This window comes from Ceratosolen solmsi, unplaced genomic scaffold (assembly GCF_000503995.2).
Source record: "Ceratosolen solmsi marchali unplaced genomic scaffold, CerSol_1.0 scaffold23, whole genome shotgun sequence".
NCBI lineage: Eukaryota > Metazoa > Arthropoda > Insecta > Hymenoptera > Agaonidae > Ceratosolen > Ceratosolen solmsi.
The window spans coordinates 3,388,296-3,413,570 of NW_011948430.1; the positions used below are offsets into that span (position 1 = coordinate 3,388,296).

General features: G+C 30.7%; 1 protein-coding gene across 1 annotated transcript in view; it reads right to left on the minus strand.

Moving 5' to 3' along the window:
* The window catches only part of LOC105364015 (sestrin-3-like), a 220,761-nt gene that overhangs the window by 166,402 nt on the left and 29,084 nt on the right, over window positions 1–25,275 (minus strand). Inside the window, exon 3 of the mRNA XM_011501849.1 lies at window positions 4,859–4,888. Coding sequence (XP_011500151.1) covers window positions 4,859–4,888 — 30 coding nt within the window. The remainder of the gene's footprint in view (window positions 1–4,858; window positions 4,889–25,275) is intronic.

The window sequence follows — 25,275 nt, forward strand, 5'->3', positions numbered from 1 at the left end:
TCTCTTTGCACTGCTAAATAAATGAGGGGGAGGGAAAGGGAAGGAGGAATGAGAAAGAGACAGAGGCGGAGCCTGTGCTTCCCACCCGGATGCGCCTCCTTTCGTTGCACTCTGGGTTGGACTTGGGGCAACATTGGATTTTCGTATCTTGGCGATGTCGGAAGCGCGCAATTTCGATAAGCGGCCCCAACTCGATGAAATTTGCAGACTGTTCGATCGAACGAACCGGTTGTTCTCTCTCTCTCTCTCTCTCCCTTTCTTGCTCTGACCCCCACTAGTGGCCTTATTCTACGCAAAAATAAAATAGGATTTCTTTTTTTTTTACCGCCGCTGCTGAAAGCATCGCACGCACGCACGCACGCGAGCTTCAAGCACATTTTTCATGTTCTGGGGTTACGGTAGTGTTAATACTCTAAAAGAATGCATCCTTAATACCTCCGTCCGATAACTATCTAATATTCGTCAATTAAAAGCCTCTCTCGCCCAGGACCTTGTAATGAATTGTATGTAGTGCGCGCGCGCGTTGCTATTCGACTTTGTCTCGCGATCTCATCTAGATCGCGAATGAACAATGCACACCATCCTTTTTGCTCGCTTTGGCGAAATACTATTGAAAATTTAGATTGGAGGATAAAGATTAACCGTTTACTCGGCTTATGAATATTAATGATGCGCGCTCGCTCTTCTTACGCTTTCAATTCATGCATCTTATACTCTTCTTCGAGCGTTCGAACAATCTCTTTTAATGATATTCGAAGAAATGTTAAATAAATGTTCAAGTTCAGTGCTTTATGGATTACGCGAATTATATTCAATGACTGCGGATTAAGAGAGATTAATTTTTCGACCTCGAATGTATGGCCGGGTCTTGTACTTATTTATATTCGATTAAACTTCAACGTGGATTTTATTATTTCTATAAAAATAACTTTTAATATAATTTTCTTTATTTCCAATGTCTATTTTGAGAAAGTGTTCAAAAGTGTTGAAATAATATGAAAGTAATGAAACTGACTTATAGAATTGATAATAATTAATTCATTCATATGCGAAGCATTATAATAAAGAATTCAATTAGTGTAATTGTGAAATGTCACTTATACATTATTCTGAAGGATAATTTTCGATAAAAATTACACCATAAATATTAATAAAGTTTTACATTATTATTGACAGTATATTTTGATTGTTTAATGTTGTATTATATTCAGTGTTATCGAGTTAATATTTATCATAAATTTACGTTTATAAGTGTTTCATATGTTTTTTTAATCAATATTAAATAATAAAAATATTAATAATAAAATATTAAATACAGAAGCCTCGTAGTATAAATACGTTATTTATACATAAATTAAATTTTTTGAATTTTATTTTATATTCCTACGTTTCTTTCATTATTCACATTTACATATTGTTAGTGTTATTCATATATGGAGGATCGACAAATAAATGTCGCATATTTCTCGTTTTTTTTTACTGTTTTTTTTCTGTTTCTTTCGAATAAAACTATCTGACAAGTTTTTGCACGTGATATTATTCTAAAACTATTACTTTGTATACTCAATAATTTAAATAAAAGTACAACGTGTTAAGTTTATTAAATTGTAGTTTTCAATACGTATTACAATGGTTGGCTTACAGCTCGAATCTGTATTTAACGATATTTCATTTCATGAAATTCTTCAACATAAGAATTAATGAACATTTATTTGTTTATACGATTCTTAATTTCCTTGATCATTATATTCACAAATATTTCGTTTGTATAATTCATCTGGAAAGTACGAAATATATTCGCATTTTGAATAATTTATAAAATTAGATGCTAATATTTTATATTCTCCAGCTCTTCGCCACAAGTGCAATGTAAATTATAAAATTTTCTTGATAAAAATTATTACAAAAATATTTTTAATATCAAACGTAAATTATATAATTGTGCAATATGCTTTTGCAATAAGAGAGCGTAAGAATTACAGTAATGAATATTAATAAGGCATTTCCCAAATGTATCTTTTTATAAAATCTAACTTTATTATTATTGCATCAGAAAGTTGTGATATTCTGAGACGAAGCACTCGATTCATTTGTATTTATAATTGTATACGATTGATAATCTATATTGTTATATGTAAACATACATTTCATGAATGCATAAATAATTTGAATATTGCACGAAGAATCACATTTTTAATTTCAAATACTAGTACGAATTATTAACAGTAAAATAACACTTAGAGTACAATAATGATTCTTGTGAATTCTTCCGAAAATGAATTAGAAACTATGTTTGAAATGAAATTTATATATAATAACGATATAATAAAAATATCTACTGAGCTTTCATTGCGTTCTCTAAAAATTGTATAATTGTAACATTTAGAAGGCACTTATATAACATTTATAATAACATTTAAAATCCTATGAGCAATTATGATAATTTGAAAAGCATAGGGATAAATTATTTTCTCTAATATAAGCCCCTTAAAGGCCACTTGCAGTGTATTTGCAGTGAATTTTATAAGAAACAATCTTTCCATATACTCCTTGAATTTCGCGTTATAAGAGAAGGTTTCGTCTACGCTGGAAATAAAGCCGAAGAATCAGAGACGATAGCAAGAAGTCGAATTTCAATGCGAGTATTTTCTGTCTTGTCCTGCCTCTACCTCCCTCTCGCGCTTACTCGCTATCTCGTTTTCTATTTTGCTTAAGCACACATACGGACACGGACGGACGCTCACACAACACAATTTTTTCGTGAAGACGATGTGCTACTCGGGAATCATAAAAACGAGTTTCGGAACTTGCTGGCACCCTACCCGCGATGCAAACTCGTTTCTCCCACCCGCACTTTCTTCTAAAAGAAGATACACACGCACATGCACACACACGCTCAAGTATATACGACGAAGTCCACGACGATTTCCTCGCGGGAAGCTTTTGTACCGCGGTAACAACAGCTCTTAGTTGTTTTCGAGGTATCCGCTTATTTTTCTTTCAATTGTTTCTGTCCTCGTCCTCTCGTATAGAAAACCATGTCTCCTTCGTGCACTTGATTACGTGAAGGTGCATGCAAATTTTGCCTTGGTTGTCTTTACTACCGCGGATTCGCTTTGCGCGAGTGTAAACTGCTCTTAGAGACACAAATACGTTTACTTTTCTCGTTGACATAGATATTTTGTTAACTCGCCGTCGTGCGACCGCCCACTTATAACAACAATCGCCCATTAATAATCTTTTGCCGATGTCTTCTTTCATCTCGCTCTTGCAGACTTTTTTTTCTTCATATTATACACTAGTATAGGAACGAAATAAGCAGTTGTCGATGTGTTTCGAAAGAAACTGTTATCTCACTTAGCTGCTTAGATCAAATTGATTTTTCATTCGCATAAACACGTTTATTTCAGCTGATTTATAATGATACCTGCTAATTTGTTCACATTATACACATTTTAAATGTTGGATATACAGTTATTAAGAAGAAAGATGAAGACAAATTTAAGTTGAGTCTTAAGAATAAATATTTACGTTAAGATTCAATTAATCTGAAGGAAAATAAACCGAATATAAAACATTATTACCTTTTTCTATGATAATATTATTAATATATGCACACACGTACACACGCACGTACGCACGCACAGAGAGATAGATAGATAGATAGATAGATAGATAGATAGAGAGCGAGAGAGAGAGAGAAAGAGAGAGAGAGAGTGACTGAGTGAGTCTAAAGCAGTCATGTTATAAACATAAGAAATTAACGTAATTAATTATATATTATTGTTGTTATTATTATTATTATTATTATTAGTATTATTATTATTGTTATTATCGTTATTATAATTATTGCTATTATCGTTATTATTATTATTGTTATTATTATTAACTGATTGTCGGGGCAGAAATATTTATCGTCCCGTCAAAATATTATTTTCCGTCAATACTTTATGAGCTATTAGCTCACAACTTTGTCTTTTTTACTTTTAATATTATGTTATCTTTCAATTGTAATTTCGGTTTAACGAGACACCTTTTACTTTTCAGTTCCACTAGAACTCTTTCAGATTCTCAATTATTCATCATCTACATGCCTATCTATTCTACGTGAATAAGCCATAGAGGTGCAATAATTATTCAATTATTTAGAAATAATAATAAAATATTATTTTATATGTAGTGGTTTATTTAACATTTGAATGTATTATTATTATTTAGCTCAAGGTTCGCATAATAATTTAACATACATCAATTAAAAAGAATTAGTCAAACTGTTTGCATACAATACTTATTATAAAAATGACTTACGAAAATGATGCAAGAACGTGCAACTTACCTGATTCAAGTAAGTTAAGTTTATATCATAAGACTAAGAAATCAGTTTTTGTCTGTATATAAAGATACTAGTTTTTTTAAAAATAAAAAATTTGTCTCAAACGAATATAGGCATATACATAATAATATATAATAAACCGAAATTCGTCTATATAATTGGCTCGATCATTAGGAACTAGAAACTTCTTAAGCCAATTGGCTTATTTTGTCGTATTTTTAGTTAAATCGATAATTAAAGAGACAAGCTGGTATTGACGTCTCGAGTGGGGTGGTATGTTTTGTAAAAATAATTACTACAAGATTAAGTTTTTATCTAACTTTCAATCACGTAAGCGATAAAGTTAATATTGAGATTCTCTCATTAGTTGTTATCGAGCCAGGAGAAACGTGATTAGATTATTTGCTCTAGTCATTGAATGCGAATGGATCGATCGGAAGTTACGATTGGAATTACTTTTAACAATATTATGCTGAAGCATGATGTATATGTGCAATGGGAGAACCGTCTTGTTGTAACACTCACCTTTTCATCGAGACTATTTAGGTCCGGTAGCTGAAAGAAAAAAAAAACATTATTATAGATTTTATAAAGTAATGAATTACTAGATGCTAATTAATAACACAAGTTTCTTGATTTTATCCCTTATTCATTTTCAGTTTTTTTATTTATTTAACTAACAAAAACAACTGGGAACAATTCAAATTCTTCGCGTATAATAACGCTTAATTGGTACTTTTGCGTGAGGGCAATTGTTTATGCCAATGGGATCGTGTTTATGACGTTTATAAGACAAAATCTCACTAGCATAGTTTTCAATTTACTAGTCGTTTTGTTTTCTCCTTCTCCGGATCATCAGTCACGCTTTCCAAATCGGCACACGCTGTGCAACATGACCAATGTACATACGTCTCCCTCTACCTCTCCCCTCTATTGCACTTCTCTCTTTTTATTCGATTTCATCATCAGTAGCCAAATGCTCATTAAAGCGTTGCCAAAATAGCACTTCCGAATTCCTGGATCTACGTCCTTCAATAATTGACCGACGGATTCTCGTCTACGGACTCTCGTCCGTATCTCGCTTGACCGACACGCGACCTTTAAAATGGCATTTTAAAACGTTAAAACATTTGAATGTCAATAGGAACCCGCTGGAGGTGTCGCCGACGTTCGGTCGATATCTAGAAGTTCGAAGGTCAGCCCCCAGAACGGGTGGAGGAAAGTTTCAGATGTATACCAGTTGAAGCGCTTTTAGCAACGATTATTGCAAGGTACAAATGCAAACGTACACCAATGCAGCCTTGAAGCACGGCACGTGCGCCCGCTAATCTCAAAGTCGCTCCGCCACCTGCCGTCAACTCTCGGAAGTGCCACTTACGACAGGATCCTGTAATACCGTAGCTGACGACCGATGGGTATATTAGATTGGAGCGAACTACTCGTACTCAACGGCAGATGTCGGCTGCGCTGTATTCGAGTGCGTAGCTCGTCGGACCTCGTGCGTCAATCGAATGAAATTAGGAGCAATTTGTATCAATCGACCAACCAGCCAGCGAGCCCAAGTTTTTTCTACCATCCCGCAAAATATAATGTCGCGAACGTGGCGTGTTTCAGCACTAGAATAGAAGCCTTGCGGCGAACTCATCAACAGCACGTACGAAGCCCCAATTAACCTCAGTTGCGAAGTTATTGGTAGTCGTTTCTCTATTTTTTGAATGCTCCGAGTGGAGGGACTTTGACTTACAATCGCTGCAACTGCAGGTCTCCAGAAGCTTCGCTCGATTCGCTAACACTTTCTCTTTCGGCGTTACGTAAAGTCGAGCTGGGTAACGAAAGTGCAAACGTCAAGAGCGACAGCGTCGTGGTGTAGGGTACGATACGTCAATCTCGACGAGGGATGATTCTCGAGTGCAAATTGACAAGGGTGTCGATGGGTAATCGACTAAAGCCGGGGCGGTTTATTCGGTTTGACAATGAGCTTTGGATGGAGTAGCTGGGAGGCAGGAGAAAATAGACGGGGATACTTGATTTAGAATTGAAGTTCGCTTTTGTAGATTTGTCAAAGCTGTCAAGACGAGGATTTTATATATTTATATGGTTTCGGATCGGTTGAATTTGTTTACACTTTAAAAGTTCGATAGGTAAGCTATTGAAATTTTACAAATAACGAATGTCCCAATTTTCGTTAGTTAAGTATTTTTTTGCTACAATTTTACATAGTGACATGCCGTTATAATTTTAAATTAAAGTGGTGTTTGTTTTTCTTACTATTACTCGCTGAAATGTGCAGATTTCAATCGTTGGCTATTCATTTCGATGTATTCACTTGCACATTATCATTACATTTTATAATTTTGTTATTTCACGATATTCATTATTTTATATATAAAAATAAAAGATTCTATTGGGAAATTTTTTTTTAAGTATTTTCGATATCTCTTCAATGCAGATATAGAAAATATGGAAAAATCAAAATTCATACTTCGATTCTCTAATACAAGTTTAGATTATTTTATCGAATAAATCAATAACTTAAATCGAGATAATGTTTTCTAAGTGAATTGATTTTGTCTTTAGGATATTCGAGTATATTATATTAATTTAAAAATGACAAAACTTTTGCTCTCTAGAGACATTCGTTCATTTTAATGAAATAATGGATTATCTTAGTAATTGACAAAGTACTTTGAAGAAACGCTAAGTGTACGTGAATGAATAAAATAAACTTGCAGTTCAAACCAGAAGATTTATTTATAAACATATATTGAAAAAACTTGTTCGATCACGTTTTAAAATTTATCACGAGCATTTTTGAAACAAAGAAATCTAAACGCACATAAAAAATATTTATTTTAAAGAGAGATTTAAGATTCTGAAGATGCAGTATTATAAGTATTCTTAGAATGGACGCTTATATGCCAGTGGCAATATTACAATACAATTTCTACACAATATTTTTTTACATTTCTGTTTTTATTTTCGTTATGCTTTTAATTATAATTTTGTGCTGTACACAGTCACTATTAAATTGGTAGCTTTGAGTACTTCTACGAATATACAGTACAAATATAGTATTGTAATATTTTTCAAGTTGGAAATTAACTAAATTCTCCTCCAGACTTACAATCCCTTATTAATGTACACAAATAGTTTTCGTTTGCTAATAAAAAGATACGATTAACTGGCAAAAACATTAATTTGGGATAGAATCGCGAAGACGCGAGGAATAAGGAACGAAAAAAATCGCGTTCCTACGAATGCAACTAGAATCATTTTTACCCTGGGCCTGTGTACATTCATGACAGTAAAAATAATCCAGCACAAGAGCCAAGTGCCAAAGTAACACGAGAAACAGAAATGATATCTCGGCAGTCCTTGCATATCCTATTACCCTCGGAGGTCTATACGACGGCTTTTTCTTAATCTTCTCTCTCTCTCTCTCTCTTGATATATATATATATATATATATATATATATATATATAAATATATATATATATATATATCTTTCCGATTCTGGCGAATTTCCCCCTCCTTCACACTCACTTGCACTGTTTGCCATACTTTCTCCTACTTGCCTTTTTATTGCACTTGTTCTCTTTTTGTCTCGTGTACCATGTATCAAAGGAACATTGAGTTACAGATAACAGGAATACGCACCCATAGAATCAAATTTCGGATCCGATTCCATTTTCCATCGAGTGTTCGGCTGACGAATTTACAACTGTTATCATTTCGTTCATGCGCTGTCAATAACACACGCCATTATTATTATGAATACGGGCAGCTTGTAAGATTTCATGCGATGCACCGAACTTTCGTAATTGAGATGAATTATCTCTCCCCGAACCTCAGTCTGTTTCATCAGTGAAGAATAAAGTAAATAATGTAATGGTTCAGCTCAGACTAATTGGCTAATTATCATGTAATTAATGTAAATACATTGGTAGAGAGTAATTCAACGCGAGACATAATGTATCTTGTTATAGGCTATATTTCTCCTGTTTTCCATTTTCCACCGCATTAAAACTTGAATTTTCATCTGTGCGATTGAATATTAGGAATTTCTTTTAAATATGAATTGATTTTGTATAACCGTAGTAACAATTAATCGATATATCTTATCTTATTGGACTGGTGTTATCGATAGTATGTCGTAAATATCTTTATAACAGAAACTGCATTTTGAAATTTATAAAGTCTCCTTATTTACTTACATTTATCACATCAATCTTTTGCGTTTTTTCTTCTTTAAAACTGAGTCTTTATTATATTGAAACGTAGAAAAATTTCTTAGAAAAACTTTTCTGATACGTGACCCAGAAACGATCAGAGAAAATATCACTTGTTTAAATTACTGCCTCATAAGAATTGAATATCATTTTTATGTTCTTTTCATCTATTATTAATGGAATATTATCAAACTTCACTGTAAATTAAACTTTATATTGTATTATTGGAATAAAAGTATACTGTAGGATAAGACACTTTTTAATAATCTACTTTTTATTTGTAATCATCGATGATTTAGCAAATTTGATCCAATTCGTCAAATTACAAATACACCTAAAATTTGATTATGATGTAGCACTAGCGGGTTTGCAGTTGGAAGGTTCTATAATACCTTAGGGTCCAATCGTCACTAAGCCTCAACGTTTTTCTGCGGTTAAAGGTTAAGATCTGACTATAAAGTAGAGCTGAATGTTGTGCAAAGCTTCACCTCGGAGCATCAACGGACAAGGAATTATTCCATACTAAGTTCCAATTCACCCTTTGCCTCTTATCGCTCCGTAATGGACATTGTCGCCACAATGCCGGAACACAATTAGACTGTCTTAAATGTAGTCAAGCACATTAATTATACTACAAATACAACTAGAACTATCTTGGATGCATTCACAAAAGACCATACGGTACTTGTTTCAATTATGTGACCCTTTAATTACCGCTGAATTTATGTTGGTAAGCTCATATATATATATATATATTTTACGGCTACCTTACAATCATTTTAAAATGATAACAAATAACCTTTTCAATGTTTCTGCAAATGAATTTACTCGCACGTATACGGGATGTAAATATGTAAATAGAATAGGTATTATGAAGATAAACATTCTCTTTAAAATAGTATATAAAAGACTAAAATAGAGTATTTGACTGGAGGATGATACGTGTTTATGTCAGCACGCAACTGCAATAAAATTCAGTGTCCACTTTAACCTAAAGAGCAAATTGATATATTTTAGGAAACATTACACCTCCATTAATTACACGGACATAGAGATAAATATATTTCCAGATCAACAAAATTCACTTTATACGTTTACAATTGTATGTTTTTAACATTTTAAAATAATTCTTGGAAAATAAATTTAATGCTGAACATTCGATATGCATCTGAGTATAAAAGAATCTAAATAATAAATTTGTATTCACGCTATAATTATCGTTGTAATAATATATTAAAATTCACTACCAATTTTCAATGTTAATTTAAATAATTTATAAATTGATTGCATTTTTATTTATAAACGATTGTAGAATTTAAATGAATTCTAATTATTTTATTATGTAATTTTATTACATGATTTTCATTAATATTTATGTATGTTATTTTGTAATTTAAAAACGTTATTGTAATATGATTTAGTATAAGAATTTATTTAATTTATTAATTATTTGAAGATTGAAGAACAGAAATTGAAAAATACATCTTTAAAGCAGATTATCATAAATAATTTTTCAGAGCAAAAATAATTTGAATAATCTGTAAATAAATTTTAAAAAACATGTTTGTATTCTCATTCGTTAGGTAGCTGCCGATTCCTATAGTTAATATAGATGATTAATTAATAAAAAAAGAATACTTTTGAGTTATAAGCCTTTAAATCATACCAAAGAATTGTATTCATTTGTGAGTGATGATTTATATTAGAAATGTCAAATGAAAAGAAACAAGTTTGTGACTATCAAAATTATTTAGATCATCTTATGATGAAGTTTAACGATTAGAAGTGTAATTCACGCACACTTATAATTAATCGTATGTAAAAAATAAAAAATTGGCATATATAAATAATTTGTGTAAGAAACAAAGAGATACGAATGTAACTCAAATGAGAGTTCGCTAGAAGGTGTCGAAAGTATTAGAGTTTGCCATACTCTGAGATTTCCATATATTAACAATATTTGCTTTGTTTCTATAGAAAGAACGTTAAATAGGCATATGCTTATAAGCTCGTAGGTCTGAGTAATCATTAGATTTACTTTGTTAAATTTGAGTAATCATTAGATCTTTTATTAATAGAGAAAAAGTTTGAAATTAATGCCCCCCCCCTCCGCCTCTATCCATCCATCGTTCTATCTGTAGATCTCTCTTACTAAAACGCAATCGTAAATCGCCGGATATAGGCAAAGGAAGGGCTATACCACCCTCGCTTTTTACTCTCGTGCAACCTCCGATAAGTCGCTTGTTGGAACGTGAACTCGTCGTTGGGAAATTGGGGACTCAACGAACGTTCATTGACATCGATTTATTGGCCCCGGGGCCTTCAATTCCATTCTGTGCAGACAGATTCTATCAGATTCTCGATCATGTGCGGTATAGCGCTTCAGTGCCAATTGCCTGCCGATTATCACTCGCTTCGATAACAGTAGGAAAAGCAGGGCACAATGAATATTAACTATGTATTGCCTGACTGACCATTATGACCCATTTTCTTTGCTGTTTTCCAAGCAACTGGGCATCGACAACCAATAGAACAATACCATGCAAAATCAAGAATGTGACACAATCTGATACACTGATTATATCCTGTGATGGGATTTCCCTTCGCAACCCATCCTCGTTTATGTTATTTTCCGTTATTTTTATTGTTTTTTGTGTACGTGATAATAACAACGCCGGAAGGATGTGTCCTTCCGTATTGCCAATGAGGCGAAATTCGTTTTTGGACTGGTCGACAGAAGAGAAATGTTACGAATAACGGGCTGAAGTCCCCTCTAGCTGTGTGCGTAATCGTACATAAATCAAAGTGAACTAGTCCCGGTCGCTCACAATGCATATTTATGGGCGCGAGCCGCGGGAAATTAAATTCTTCACGCATATCCAAGACTCTCTTTCTCTCTCTTTCGGCCCGACTGTATGCATATATGCGCGGGCATGTGTGTTTGTAGGCGCGTGTTTTTAGGCGTGTGCGCATGCATGCATCAACATGTGCAACAATGAGCGAGTATTAATGTGGTAGCTACTTGTTAAACTAAGCGAGCGATCGAGAGAGATGGGGAACTGTAACTGACCACTCGAATACCTCAGCTATAATACAATACGATGCAATGCAATGCGTATGAAACTATAGGAGAACATTCTATGAATGCCTAATTTGTGCCCTCCGGTCCACCCACTTACGTCCCTTAGCTACGTACATTGATGCACTTAAAAACAGACGATGTATTTCTCTTTATTCTGTTATAAACTCAATAATAACCTAATCATAATACTAATATTTATTATTAACTGTGCGATTTTTCTTTTCTTTAATCTTCTATATATTTATGTTTTATTTGTAGAGACTGGCCACTGGAATTACAAATGTAACTCAAATGAAGTTATTAATTTTATTAGTTGTAACTCAAAATTACTCTTACCCTTTTCTTTCAATTACTCGACATTTGAATTGATCACGAAAACATTGAACAAGTTTCAGTAATGTTATAAATATTATATGATAGAAAATTTTATTTTTTAAAATACTTTACAAATATTATTTTAAAAATGTAATACAGACTTTTATACAATAGCTTCGGATTACAGCGATGTTTGAAGTGATCGTATTTCCTATTATATGTCTTTCCTTTTTAACGAAATGGCGTGGCGAAGGTTAAGAGAATTTATTAAATTTAAAACAATAAATATCAGATCAGCTAAGGAATAATAAAAAATTTAATTTAATTACAATATAGTGATATTACATAATTCACTATAAAGCGCACCGGTTTTTTAATACATATAATCTGAAACATAGTGTTTTCTTTAAAAAAATTGCATGTAATTATAATAAGAAGAATATAGACCGACAAATACACTTCTGTTAGAAGTAGTATATAATTTCATTTTTTCTTAATAAAAAATTCAGAAATCGAATAAAATTCATATTATGCTAAAACAAAATTAGACGTTTACTATAGCATTTATTAAAAAATACTTGGACAATGTATTTTATTTCGAAATTTCATTGATACCAGAAAGTTTTCATTTTCAAAATTAAAATAAAAATTTGTCATGTAAGTAACAAATTGGAAATTTAAATTTAAAATTAAAACTATACCATGGTATTGTATATAATTTATTCTACTGTAGATATAAAATAATTAATTCATAAATACAAAATCAGGACAACTAAAACGGTATCCAAAATAGTAATAATTTTTATACTCAACGCCAGAAAATTGTAAATATATCTCATATATTGATCCAGTAATTAATAAATTATTTATTTATTTTTAATAATGATAATAGTATTTCAATAAATTTACATTAATTAAATTAATAAATACAATTCATATTATAAGGTTATCATTACAATAAAAAAAAATATAAAATATAAAATTATATATTATAAAAAATAAAATAAATTATAAATATAACATTATATTAAATAATCGAATCATATTAAATAATACAGCATAAATCTACTTTTTATCTCTTACTAGAATCGAAAACAGCCCTGATTAATAAAAGTGGTAATGTTATAAGGTAATATAAATTTTTCAAAATATAAAAAAGTAATCTTGGTCATTTTAATATAAGATATTTACTATAATAAAAATATTTGTTATAGAATGATAAATGATATTAGCTATTATTTCTTATCAAACATTATATTAGAAAATACATGCATCATTGAATATTTTACAAATGTTAAAAATTTTTTATTACTATAAATTTATTTAATATATAAACAATATCATCTAGACAATCTTTCATATTTAACAATTTAGTCAATACTTTGTAAGTACAAAAACTGTTGTATTTGAAAATTGTATTCGTAAAATTATTCTGTAATTGTAACTAAATTGGACTCGTATTGCCGTTATTTTTATAAATTCATATGCAATATGACGATATCAATGAAAATAATTAAGTCAGAAATTCTAGTTTGCTGAATTAGCTCATATATCTGAGATATTAGTAATCACAGTTAAAATATCGTCATTTTACAAAAGCATACTATACGTAAAATATTCTAGCAACTACAATGGAAGGCTTGTGTACGTTTGAAGGCGTATAAGCGGCTTTGATAATGAATTTAATTCAAGTATATGTATTAAACTATATTTCACATAGCTAATGATTGAGAAATCAGTATTGTAATGGTACTTAAGAATAAAATCAAACAGATTCATGTGCAATTTAACGAAATCGAAACGAATTAATAAATGTATATTTGTTAATTTTTAGATTAAACATTTGTTTGAATTTTAATGTTATTAGTCAAATTGTAATCACATAAATGATGAATCAATAAATTTCAATTTTCACATTATTCTCGTTCAATTACTATCATTCGAGAATAGAATATTTTAAACAATTGAAAAGAATGTTAAATTAGTGATAATTGTTAGATTAACGATAATACATAAATTCTCAAAAATTAAATACTTACTATTTATTACTAGTTTATCGATTATAAAAAAAAATAATAAATTTATTAATGTGCAAGTCGTAGACGAATGTATTTATGTATACGTATTAAAATACGGAAAATGAAAGTAATTCTTAAATTAAAGAGTGTAAATTTCATTATTTGGTTTAAAAGAAATAATATTTATTATTAGAAAAATTGTTATCGACGTTTTTATCGTATAAAATTGAAGAGTTATATAAGTATAGTATAAAAATTAAAAAAAAATTAATAGCAATTTCGATATAGTCATAATATTAACTATGCAAATGAAATTTTAAATAAAAAATAAAATTTTGTTTAAATAAAGTCAACATATAATTTATCACTAATATCTAATAAGATATTAGATAATTTGATATTTATTTATCGAAGTCATCATTTAAAAATGGTATATCACCAATAAACAAAACTTTTAAAAAGCATTAATTCTTTAAATAACATAGTGATCCATAAATAAAAAAGTATACGTATATATGAAACCATCACTATTTGACTTTATTTTGCAATAAATAATGTTCATATTTATGATATAATATAATAAATGTATAATAAATCTTTTTACCTCTGAAATATAAATTAATCAAATAATATAAATTGTACTATTCATCTGAATATTAATTAAAAAAATTTTCGTTATAATTAACATATTAATACATATATTATTTATAGTTTTTAATATTTATATATGGATATTTCACTAATAATGATCATCTCAATATTAAACAAATACACTCACTTTATCAATTATGTATGCTTTATCCTATTTGAGCATTATTTTATTTATGCACAGATATTGTTATAATAAGATCATATTCTACAGCTTTTATTTTTCGATGAAACATATAGCATGCTTATGTAAATAATTTTTTGTGAAATATTTAACATACAAAGTAATTAAAAAAATATATATGCGAACATAAATAATTCACGGTATTTAGATTAGGCTAATCTTCTTTGTCCTTTCTGACTTCAGTTGCTTTTAAAAGCTTTAGTTTTTATCCATATTAGATAGGCATAGTTCATCGAGTTTTTTTTTAGTGATCTCGTAATGTATTTGATTGAATATTTTTAAAAGTATTTTATAAATACAAAAGTTTTATTATTTTGACTGTATTGTTACTGTATAAACAGATGCTTTTATAGCTATAATATTTGATGGATAATGAAAAGTTTAAATCTCAAAATAATAGGCTGCGTTAAATTGAATTTTTTATGTTATGACAATTCAATGTGGAGAGTAACAATACATTTAAATATACTTATTTATTAGAAATTTAATAGAATTCTTATGCAAATTTAGTATAAAAACTATACGAATTTGAAAGTTACTTAAATGCAATGAGTTATTAAATTGTATGATTACTGATTAGCGAAACGTACTATGAAAATGAATGCCTATGGAAAGTGAATTATTCTTTAACTGCTAGTTATGATTGTGGTAAGAAACTTGATTTGAACATACTAAAATAATTTTTAAAAGAATTATTAAAATTATAGAGTATTTAATAAATGTAAAACGTACTAAATGTAATGTGTATATCTAGAATTAATTGCAAACACATTTTCATTAACAAAAAATAAATATATACATATAATGCTAATTTTTATTCAATATAGACCTTGATATAATCATTGTTTTTATTTATTTTGTTGCTTTATTATATCACTCAATTGTGTGATGAAATTTAAATACAAAAATCATTACATTTAGATTTTATTATTTGTTCCATACTTAAGCAGCATTGAATATTATTCCAGCTGATATATCTAATTGTTCTTATGATAAAATAAAAGGACCTGGGCCCAGATTTTTATTATATAATGATTTTTAATAAGTTATATGTCAATAAATAAAATTTTTCACTCATTAAATATTATTAGATTACTATTATACCGACAATATTATTTAATTTTATAAGGACAACAAATTATTTACTTTAATATTTTCATATTATTCTCTAATAAATATTCCATTCTGTACACTAAATGCATAACACGTTTTATTGTAGCTTTTAAAGATGTTAGTACACGTTAAGTTAGTATTTAATATAAAATAAAAATGATGCACGGCTATTTATAATAAAAATTTCATAATCATATTATATAAAATTATAATAATATTAAATGTGTAGTTACTTTGTTTTATATGTGTATGTTTAGAATTTAATTTTTGGATATTTATTGACAGAGAGTCGTTAAATTTTAACATGTAATTTTATTTGACAGTAAAATAAATAAAAATCAAGCACTAAAAATATTTAAAAATTATTTTATTCTAACATTAAACAGTACTGGTGTAATGTAGATAATTAACTTATATTGACACCGAATGCATCAATGAAGATTACTCAGATATATTAACATATAAAAAAAATTCCGTAGTTTTCATATTTAATCGTGTAATTTTAATTTCATAATTTAGTAAATTAAATATTTATGTTTGAAATCAAAACTACTTATTTATAAATATAATAAATAAAATTTTTTATGTAAATAAAACCATAGCAAATATTTTGTTATTAAAATATTTTATAAAACTGTGCTGATATTTATGCAATTGCAATTAGTAGTTATAAGGTGAAGGTGAAAATATCGACCCCCCTCGTCAAAGGATTGTAATATAATAAAAACACAATATTCCTCTGCTCTCATTATTTTATTAGAAAAAAACTTTTATTCTATAAACAAAGTAGCCTTACATACTTTACATACGCAAAACGCGTATCGATCGAATATACATACAAGCACACACATCTATGAATATTTATACGTAGTATTATAATCGTGGCTGTTCCAATTTCAATAGACGAATATCTATTTAATTGTCCTTTTTTAACAGTTTTAAAATCTGCAGGAAAGTTCCAAGCACGTATACACGCTGCCACGTGTACGCTCCGATAATTTCGTAAAAATCCGCATTCTTATCGCTACTCAATTTTGGGCGTCTATTTCGAAACGCGTACATGAAATTCCCACGCACTTCGAGGGCACATATTGTAATACGGACCACTCACATTTTACAAAGACGTGGCTCATGCTTACGCTGCGTCATTAGCCTTATCCTTTCATGTATAAAAAAAATTCGGCTAGGTACGTATACAGGGAAGGTGATTCAGTCGACGTTGAAATAATCAGTCTATTTGATAAGTAAACGAAAGCATGAATCGTCGGCCCCTGGAGTGGTAATCGGACTTTGTCGTCGCTATAGACAAAGGATTAGCCGCCGATGAGAAGCCAGGGCAGGACAACAGTGACGCAGAGGGCTGCGAGGCAACTCGCACACATTGCTAGTGGACTCGCCGCGACCTCTGCCTCCCACTCGTTTCCGTGGTAGTAATCCTCGTCACGCTCGTACTCCCGTACTTCGACGTCACATCGGAAACAGACCCTCTGGGGCTTAGCTCGCGGTCCGCTATCCCGGCGCAGCAGTAGAGCTGAGCCCTTGCGTTCGAGCTTCCAGCCTGGCTCCTGTAGTAGCATCTGCGTCATCCTCGAGTGACGTTTGTCCTTCCTCGCTGGAGATGTTCACGGGGGCCGCTGAGCCGAGATACAGCTCGTGACCTAACGACATGCAACATAAATCAAATTATTGGGAAGAGGGTGTAGTAGTAGTAATAGTAGCAAAGTAGTAGTGGTAGTTTTCGACGAGAAATGATGGCTGATAGATGTCTCCTCACTTTATTACGATTTACATTTTACGCCTCTGTTGTCAGGACTCATGTTTGGGCAATGCGAGCGTATCATCTACAAGTTGTTGATGGGGTGCATTTTATTTTTACGCTTCACCGAGCCAGAATTTTTATGATGATTTGTTTGAACAACTTTGTAGAATATATGTGAAATATATGTTTTTACTAGTCGCATGCTTGCTTAAATTTTGTTTCTTCATGTTTAATAAAATTTAATGAAATGTAAAACAATTCTTTTATCTTAAATAAAGCCTTATTATTTTTACGATCCTTCTTTACTTATAATTTATTCATTAAATGTTTGCAGAAATTTTTTTGTAAAATACCAGCATATCGCGCTTCTGTCTTTTTAATAATCTTTGACAACTTAATAATCATTTTACAACTTTTCTTATATAAATATTAATATTATGTATAAATAGCAAAAAAAATTTAATATAAATTTATAAAAATATTTTATTAAAAAATATCATAAGTATAAAAGATATAAAAGTTCTGTTCATTAAGGGCCCAGCAGTCAATAAAATGTAGATATGCAATTTGAACAGAGTGATGACGGTATAATTTTCTATTAAAGATTTTTATTATACTTTATACTTTATTAGACTTGCAAAATAATTCTTTTAAATTAAAGATTTGCTTTTCTAAATCATTGATTTTTAAGATTTTCAAGAATTCTTGTATTTCCAAAAATACTTTTTTTTAATGTCATAGACATAATATTATAAATTAATATTCAATAGATTTTTCTTTATGAATCAGCATAGATTTCGTTTTGTACAATTCTTATAATACTACCATTATACTTTATCGTGTTATACTTTGTTGAAAATTTATACAAATAACTAATGTATCAAGATTCCGTCAAAAAAGTTCTCTGAATGCTGTGGCTTTACTTCCTATTTTACGATATACTGTATCATTTTATTATCGGTGATGCAGTAGATTTATGAAACTATATAATCTGTTAAAAAAACTTTATTAATGAACATTAGATAGCTCAATCTTAGCGAGATAAAAAAATTTGTATTGTTACTTTAATGAACGAGTTGAAAGACAAGTTCGGATAGTTACTCAAAAAATTATATGATGTTTTTATATATATTTTGTTTCATTTTCATATAGAATGAATCGCTGGATTTTTCGAAAACATATGCGTTATTCTTACAAATGTTTCAATAAATCACATATTATCTTTATTTCCTATATGCCATTATCACAACTCATAAACGATAAATTTTTCTACATCGAAAGTTTAAACGCAACTAAAATTTTCGTTGCAATATTAAAAAAGAAAAGAAAAAAAAAAAGAAAAATAAATTAATCATATAGGTTAGTCTGTTATTGTACCTAGTTTAGTTGCTACTTTAATTTTTATATAAAAAAATTGATTAATTTCTAAGTAATACTTTTGACTGTAATTGTTTTATTTTCTAATGGTATAATATACTTATCCATTATTCGATATTTTCAGAAATATTAATTTCTCCCATAATTTACGTTTTAATATATTCACATTTTAAAAAAGCAAAGAATAGAGTTAGATATCGAAAAAAATAAGTTATGTTGAATTCATTACATATAAAATAATGATACGCATTTTCTTTACAGTATAGAAAATGAAAAAGCATTGAAAGGGGAGAAGAAAAAATAAATGGAGATTAATATTTTCATGAAGAGAAGCAGTAGGCGTGTAAAAAATGGAATAATGGGGGCCTGATACTAGTGTTGCACCATGCCATATACTGGAAACGAAAAAGTGGATTATGAAAAAAGAGAGAAGAGCAAAAAAGTGGTTGAACGAGCACAGAAATAAGTGTAAGATGCATCACCATTCGCAGAGTAGGGAGAATGCGCTCTGCATTATTAAAATCACCCCAGAGCACCGAATGTCTCCTTCAAAAGCAACGAATACAGCGACGCTGTGTTATATAGCCAAATCCAGTTTCTATGAGCGTTGGCGGCGAGCGTAACGACACGGAATAAAAAGTAACGAGGAGGAAACGAGGAGAAAAAGAAACGAGAACCAGGCAAGATAACGGCGGAAAACAGTGGTGGCCTAGACCCAAAGTATTCAGGATGAGGAGGTACTCGAGGCATGTTGGCAATGCAAATATCAGTTTAAGGTGAGGCGCTAGAGGAGCGATGGGTGGGTTGGGGGGGGGAGTTTGCAGGGAACCTTAAAGATGAATCTACACTAACTTTGAGGCATTGGTTATATTCTGCAACAGCATCTCGTGTACGCCTATTTTTTCAAATTGTATCCATTTATCTTTTGAAATTGGTTTTTTCGAAAAGTGGAGCTCGAGTTTATCGCCTATTATAAAGAGAGAAATGCTTGAAAGTATGAATAAAAGTGTGGATATTTACACGAATACAAATTACTTGTTGACTTAAAATATTCATGGTGTTTGTTATTGTTCAAAACATTTGATTTGGTAAATACTTTGTGCATTAGCCAAAACAACATCAATAATAGTCATAATTGAGTTAATACTTTAATACTTAATTAATACTTTACAATAGGATATTATATTCAATAGTATAAACAATACATTTTATTTTATAATTAAATTATTATAAAATACGGATTTAAAGTCGTAATCATTATTGACCTTGGTAATTCTTTCAGCACCACTAGTGCACAAACAGAAAATTTTGCTTAATAGAAAAGAAAGTACTATTTACAATTTGTTCAATCAATTTTGCATTTTTATTAACGATATCTTTACGTTATTAAAGTAAAATACTCTCTTATGTTTCGTAGATTCTTTACATTTTAGTACGGAAGGAAAACTCATTTTAAATATATGCATACAGATATCATAGCTATTTTTATGCATTTACATAAGTTGAGCTTCTTTTACAAGATTATTTTATAAATTATAATTTTTCTAATATTACCGTCACGTAAATTCTTTTAATATTAGATTTTCGTTCGCATGACCTTTATAAATAAGTGAAAAAATTTTTATAAAATTGATTTCAATTCAACTTTATTAATGTATACTTAATAATATTTTTAAGCTTAGAGAATAAAGTTATTATTGTTTAGAAATGGAGAATATTGGATGAGTTTCTGATTTTTTATCGTTATACGCGACTTGAAGTGAAATCGGTCAAATGCATCTTAGTTACGAAACGATGTCGAGTTTACTACTGTTGATAGAACGAGGATTTACAGAGAAAACTTTACTCGATTCATTCCCATTTAGAAGCTGCAGGTTAATCCCCTTCTGCCTGTTGTACAGCACTCTATACTTGTGTGTGTGACTACACTACGGCAATTCTCATCAAGCACATATCCAAAGCTATATTTGTATAAATGTAGACACGTAGATGGGGATATTCGATATAGACAACGTTTCTGTAGTTATAGCGAGCTGTTCGAGAGAAAACATAATTGATTAGAACGCAAAATAGCTTCCCGCTGGCAATAAACCTAAATTGATTTCCGTGATGCTTTCGTACAATATGTAACAATGAAAATCAGTTGCGGTTGAAAGCAATGTATTCATAAAGAAATATACATGTGAAAGAAGTGCGAATGTTGATAACACAGGCACAATTGGAGAATAGTTTTCGCTCAAATAGACATTTGCCTTATATAAATATATGTACTTACGTTCGTAAAGACGAAGAAAAAGGAATGATGTATTAACCCGTGCGATTATATTCAACATCAAGTTTTGAAAATTTTAACTTTTATTCGAGGAGAAAAATGAGATCGTAGCTGAGCTGTTGCCACTTTCCTACACATAATTACAGGTCGAGTTGCACTCGCTACGCGTAAAATTAGGAAACGAGCTTGCGGATACAAAATCTTGACGTCTTTCACTTCTCAAACAAAATAGGAGGAACATTCTCGCAAGTTATATATTCCCCTATAAATGATAAGCCATTTTTGCTGGAGCTGAAGAGTACTGCGTTTGAACCGTCGCGCCCATGGAAATCACAAGTGCATGATTGTCTTTAAAACGACTTTATATTACGGAACGGGAGATGAGAATTCAAAGTGTATGTACGTGAAGGAAATGGAACGTAATTCGACGACATCGAGCGTATACCACGTCAAATCGACCATATTTCAAAGATGGCAGTATGACATTTTTCTTTTATTCTGCCTTGCGTTTATATCGTAAAACTCCAACGATACTACCAAGAATTACTTGGTCTGTCAGCGAAAATTTGTTATTTGACAAAGAATAAAAGAGAGAATAGCAAACGTCTATAAGCTATACAGTTATATATATAATATGTAATTATCAATTGTTCTTGATAAATGTAAAGCTTGGCTGGAAATGAGAAAAGACATTGAAAGGCTTTTAAATTTTTAAATACATTTACAGCCATTTTGGAATTACTGAAATACACTAAATGTCGAGCTTACAAAATTGTGCAGATAATGGACCAACCATTACCATATCCATTTGCACTAATTCGAGCCATTATTAACATATGGAGTAACAATCATTCTCCAATCATTAAATTAGAAGAATGCGTTTTGTCTCCAGCGACGAATAATCGTAAAAGGAATATTTGTGGCATTACTTACGGCCAACCACTCAACAATTAGCCACTATGTTATTGTATATCACACTGAATATTGATCGACGACCTATACTATAGTTATAGCACTGGTTTTAAATTGCTCTATAGAGAAACTTAAGACAGGGTTAACGAGCGACTGGTTCACTAATAGTATATAAGGTCAAAGCTGTAGATTCATTAAATTTAATATGGTATCATTTAATGTGAGTATGTGCCCACGAGTCGATAAAGCTTCGTATATTTTTATTGATGTTCTATATTACGGCGAAAATTTCATAACTCGACATTCCTCGATGATAAAATTAAGAGACAACATGTTGATCATTAAAGGGTTAAATGAAATGTAAAAGTACCAGTATAAGGATAACTGAATATACGTTGAATATTTCAATTTATGTTGCCATAACAATTTGTGATGACGATACAGAAAGTCAATAAATACAAAACTTTGATTAAAAGTATTTTTCAAAATATTTATATTAAAACGATTAGTAATTATTATTAATAATAAATGGTAAAATGTCGATGAGAACTGCTCGTTATTCTGTCTTACTAATTTAATTAAAATAAACCAGAGACATTCAACATTTATGTCTTTTCAAATTTAAAATAACGTATTTCGTGTAAAATTAATTATTCTTTAGATTTAATATGAATACGACATGAGCATTAGTTACTTAATGAACATATTTATATATTTGCTAATTTTTTTAAAACAATATATTTGATAAACAAAAAATATTTGTTTGTCATTATTTCTAGTTTTAAATAGCTCTGTTGAGATAATAATATACAATAGAAAATGGCTATAATTATAGATCGAAAGAGAAAAAAGAGGATTAACTTTCAGAGGGTTAGTTTGTCAATCCCTTGGACAGACAAGACATTAGACGAAGGACACGCACAGCCTCTCCGGGGAAAACTAAGAAACGTCGAAGTTGTGCATCGCTTCGTAAGTTCTATCGAGAATCGGTACTTTAGCGACTGAATTATCAGGAAGTCGACAAGCTAACCCACCACCTGGTCCCGAGAGCAATGAGCCCCGATAGCTCAAACTCCAGTCCAAGCTAAGTACGCTAGTGATAGGCGCCTTCGCGGGTGTGGCACTTCAAGATAGCTGGATGTACATGGCTACTGCCCTTTCAGTCTTCAGATGCATCGCTGTATCTTTTACCTTTTGGTATTGTCTCGCAATGTTTCAGTACGTATAATGTAAATCCAAGTTAAGACTACATTTTGTCGTATTACCTAGACCATAAACGTACAGGAGAAAAATCGTTGGAATAGTGCTGTTTAATATAACAACACACGAGAAAAGCTTTTAATATACATTTCAGCCCTGATTTTAAGTTAACTCCTAAATTTTTTACTTTTCGTATATTATAAACTCTTTGTTTTCAACCGGTCTGATTGCCCTTGTAAAATTAAACAATTACACGGCAGTGAAGAATTACGACGGTTTGCAGACTAATTTTGACGCGAGACACTTTTAATGAATCATAAACTTTTCTTGGTACTTTCCGTATTAAATTGAAAGGCATCCGTACGTTCAAGTTTCTAAATTTAAATATATTTTATTTAATAATAAAAATTTTGCCGGAAAAAATTCAAACCAATTATTTTTATGATAGTTTCAAATTTATACATGTATGAGCCTATGATTGGCGCACACTCCATCATAAAGAAAACAACATAAAATAAAAACGAAAATATTAAAATTCTGACTCGAAACGCAATTTCATCGCGGATCAACAACTATTTGAGTGTTAACAAAATTAATTCTTTTGTGTTTATCAAACGTTTAATCATGCGTACTGCTCATAATATTCTTGTTATCTTTCAATGAGCTGGTTTGTATTTGTTTGGAAAGTCAAGACAATAGATATTGGCAATTAATTTTTTATCTTAAAACTACGTAAGCTAGATATCGGTAGTTAGTTATAGAATGTACGTTTATAGAAGGCCAAGCCCGCTGGAAAAAGCTAGTAATATTAAGTTCACTGAAGGCACTGAACGGCTAAATGTATGTGCATATATATATATATATATTTTTTTTTTCTACTGTTACTATTGGAATTATAAGCGAATGCTGAATACAAGAGTAATGTCGTTCCATCGCTTTGTTTTGTCTTGTCCTAAGAATCAGGTTCCGTTATAATTTCGTGTGCTCGATACAAGTCCAATATATAATTTCTTGATGACTCAATTATCCTGAAGATATTTCTTGGAGAGAAGGACCCGGTCTGGAGATATAAGGATGCAGCTATGCGCTCGCGTGTACATGTGTTTCGCGTAGTCTTCGAAAATCCGTTAACTCGATTCGTCTCGCACCAGCACACTCGAGACTCAACTTAATATCATCTCTTTCGTTTGATCCCTTAAGCCCTAAAATCCGTTGTAACTGTATTCTTTAACTATCTTTAACCTTATTTTTGCATTAATGGCGAACTAAGCAATATGTAACTTGTATTAGTTGTTGTATTGTATGTTTCAAAAAAGAACTTTTATTTTGTATGAGCCGTTATCGAAAAACCTACATGTTTTGCTATGTAAAGAGAAACTATAGTAAAAAGCATAAATGCGATATCGAAAAAAACCTATTTACCATTAAATTAAAAAATGATGAGCAAAAAATGTCGTGCGAATTTGATAATCTGTTTTATGCCTGCAATATATAATTGTAGGCAATTCGCAAAATTCGGAATTCACGTTTACGAGCCATGAGAATGAATTCGACAAAATCACCAGGTCGATGCGCAGCCCTTCAATGAAATTCAGTACACGAGTCGCGGGAGTTCACCTTTAATCGTCGTTATTTACATAAATTACTCGTCGGAAATGTAAGGGCGCGTGCGGAAAAAGAGTCGTAATCGTTTCGCAATATATTTCGACGGCAGAGAGGGAAAAAGTTGGCGAATTTTCACGAGGTATTTGCCAAAGATATGCCGCGCGCGGTCTTGAGATAGAAAGTTCAAAGTTCAAAGTTTTCGCTTGTCGCGTATATACGAGGCTCA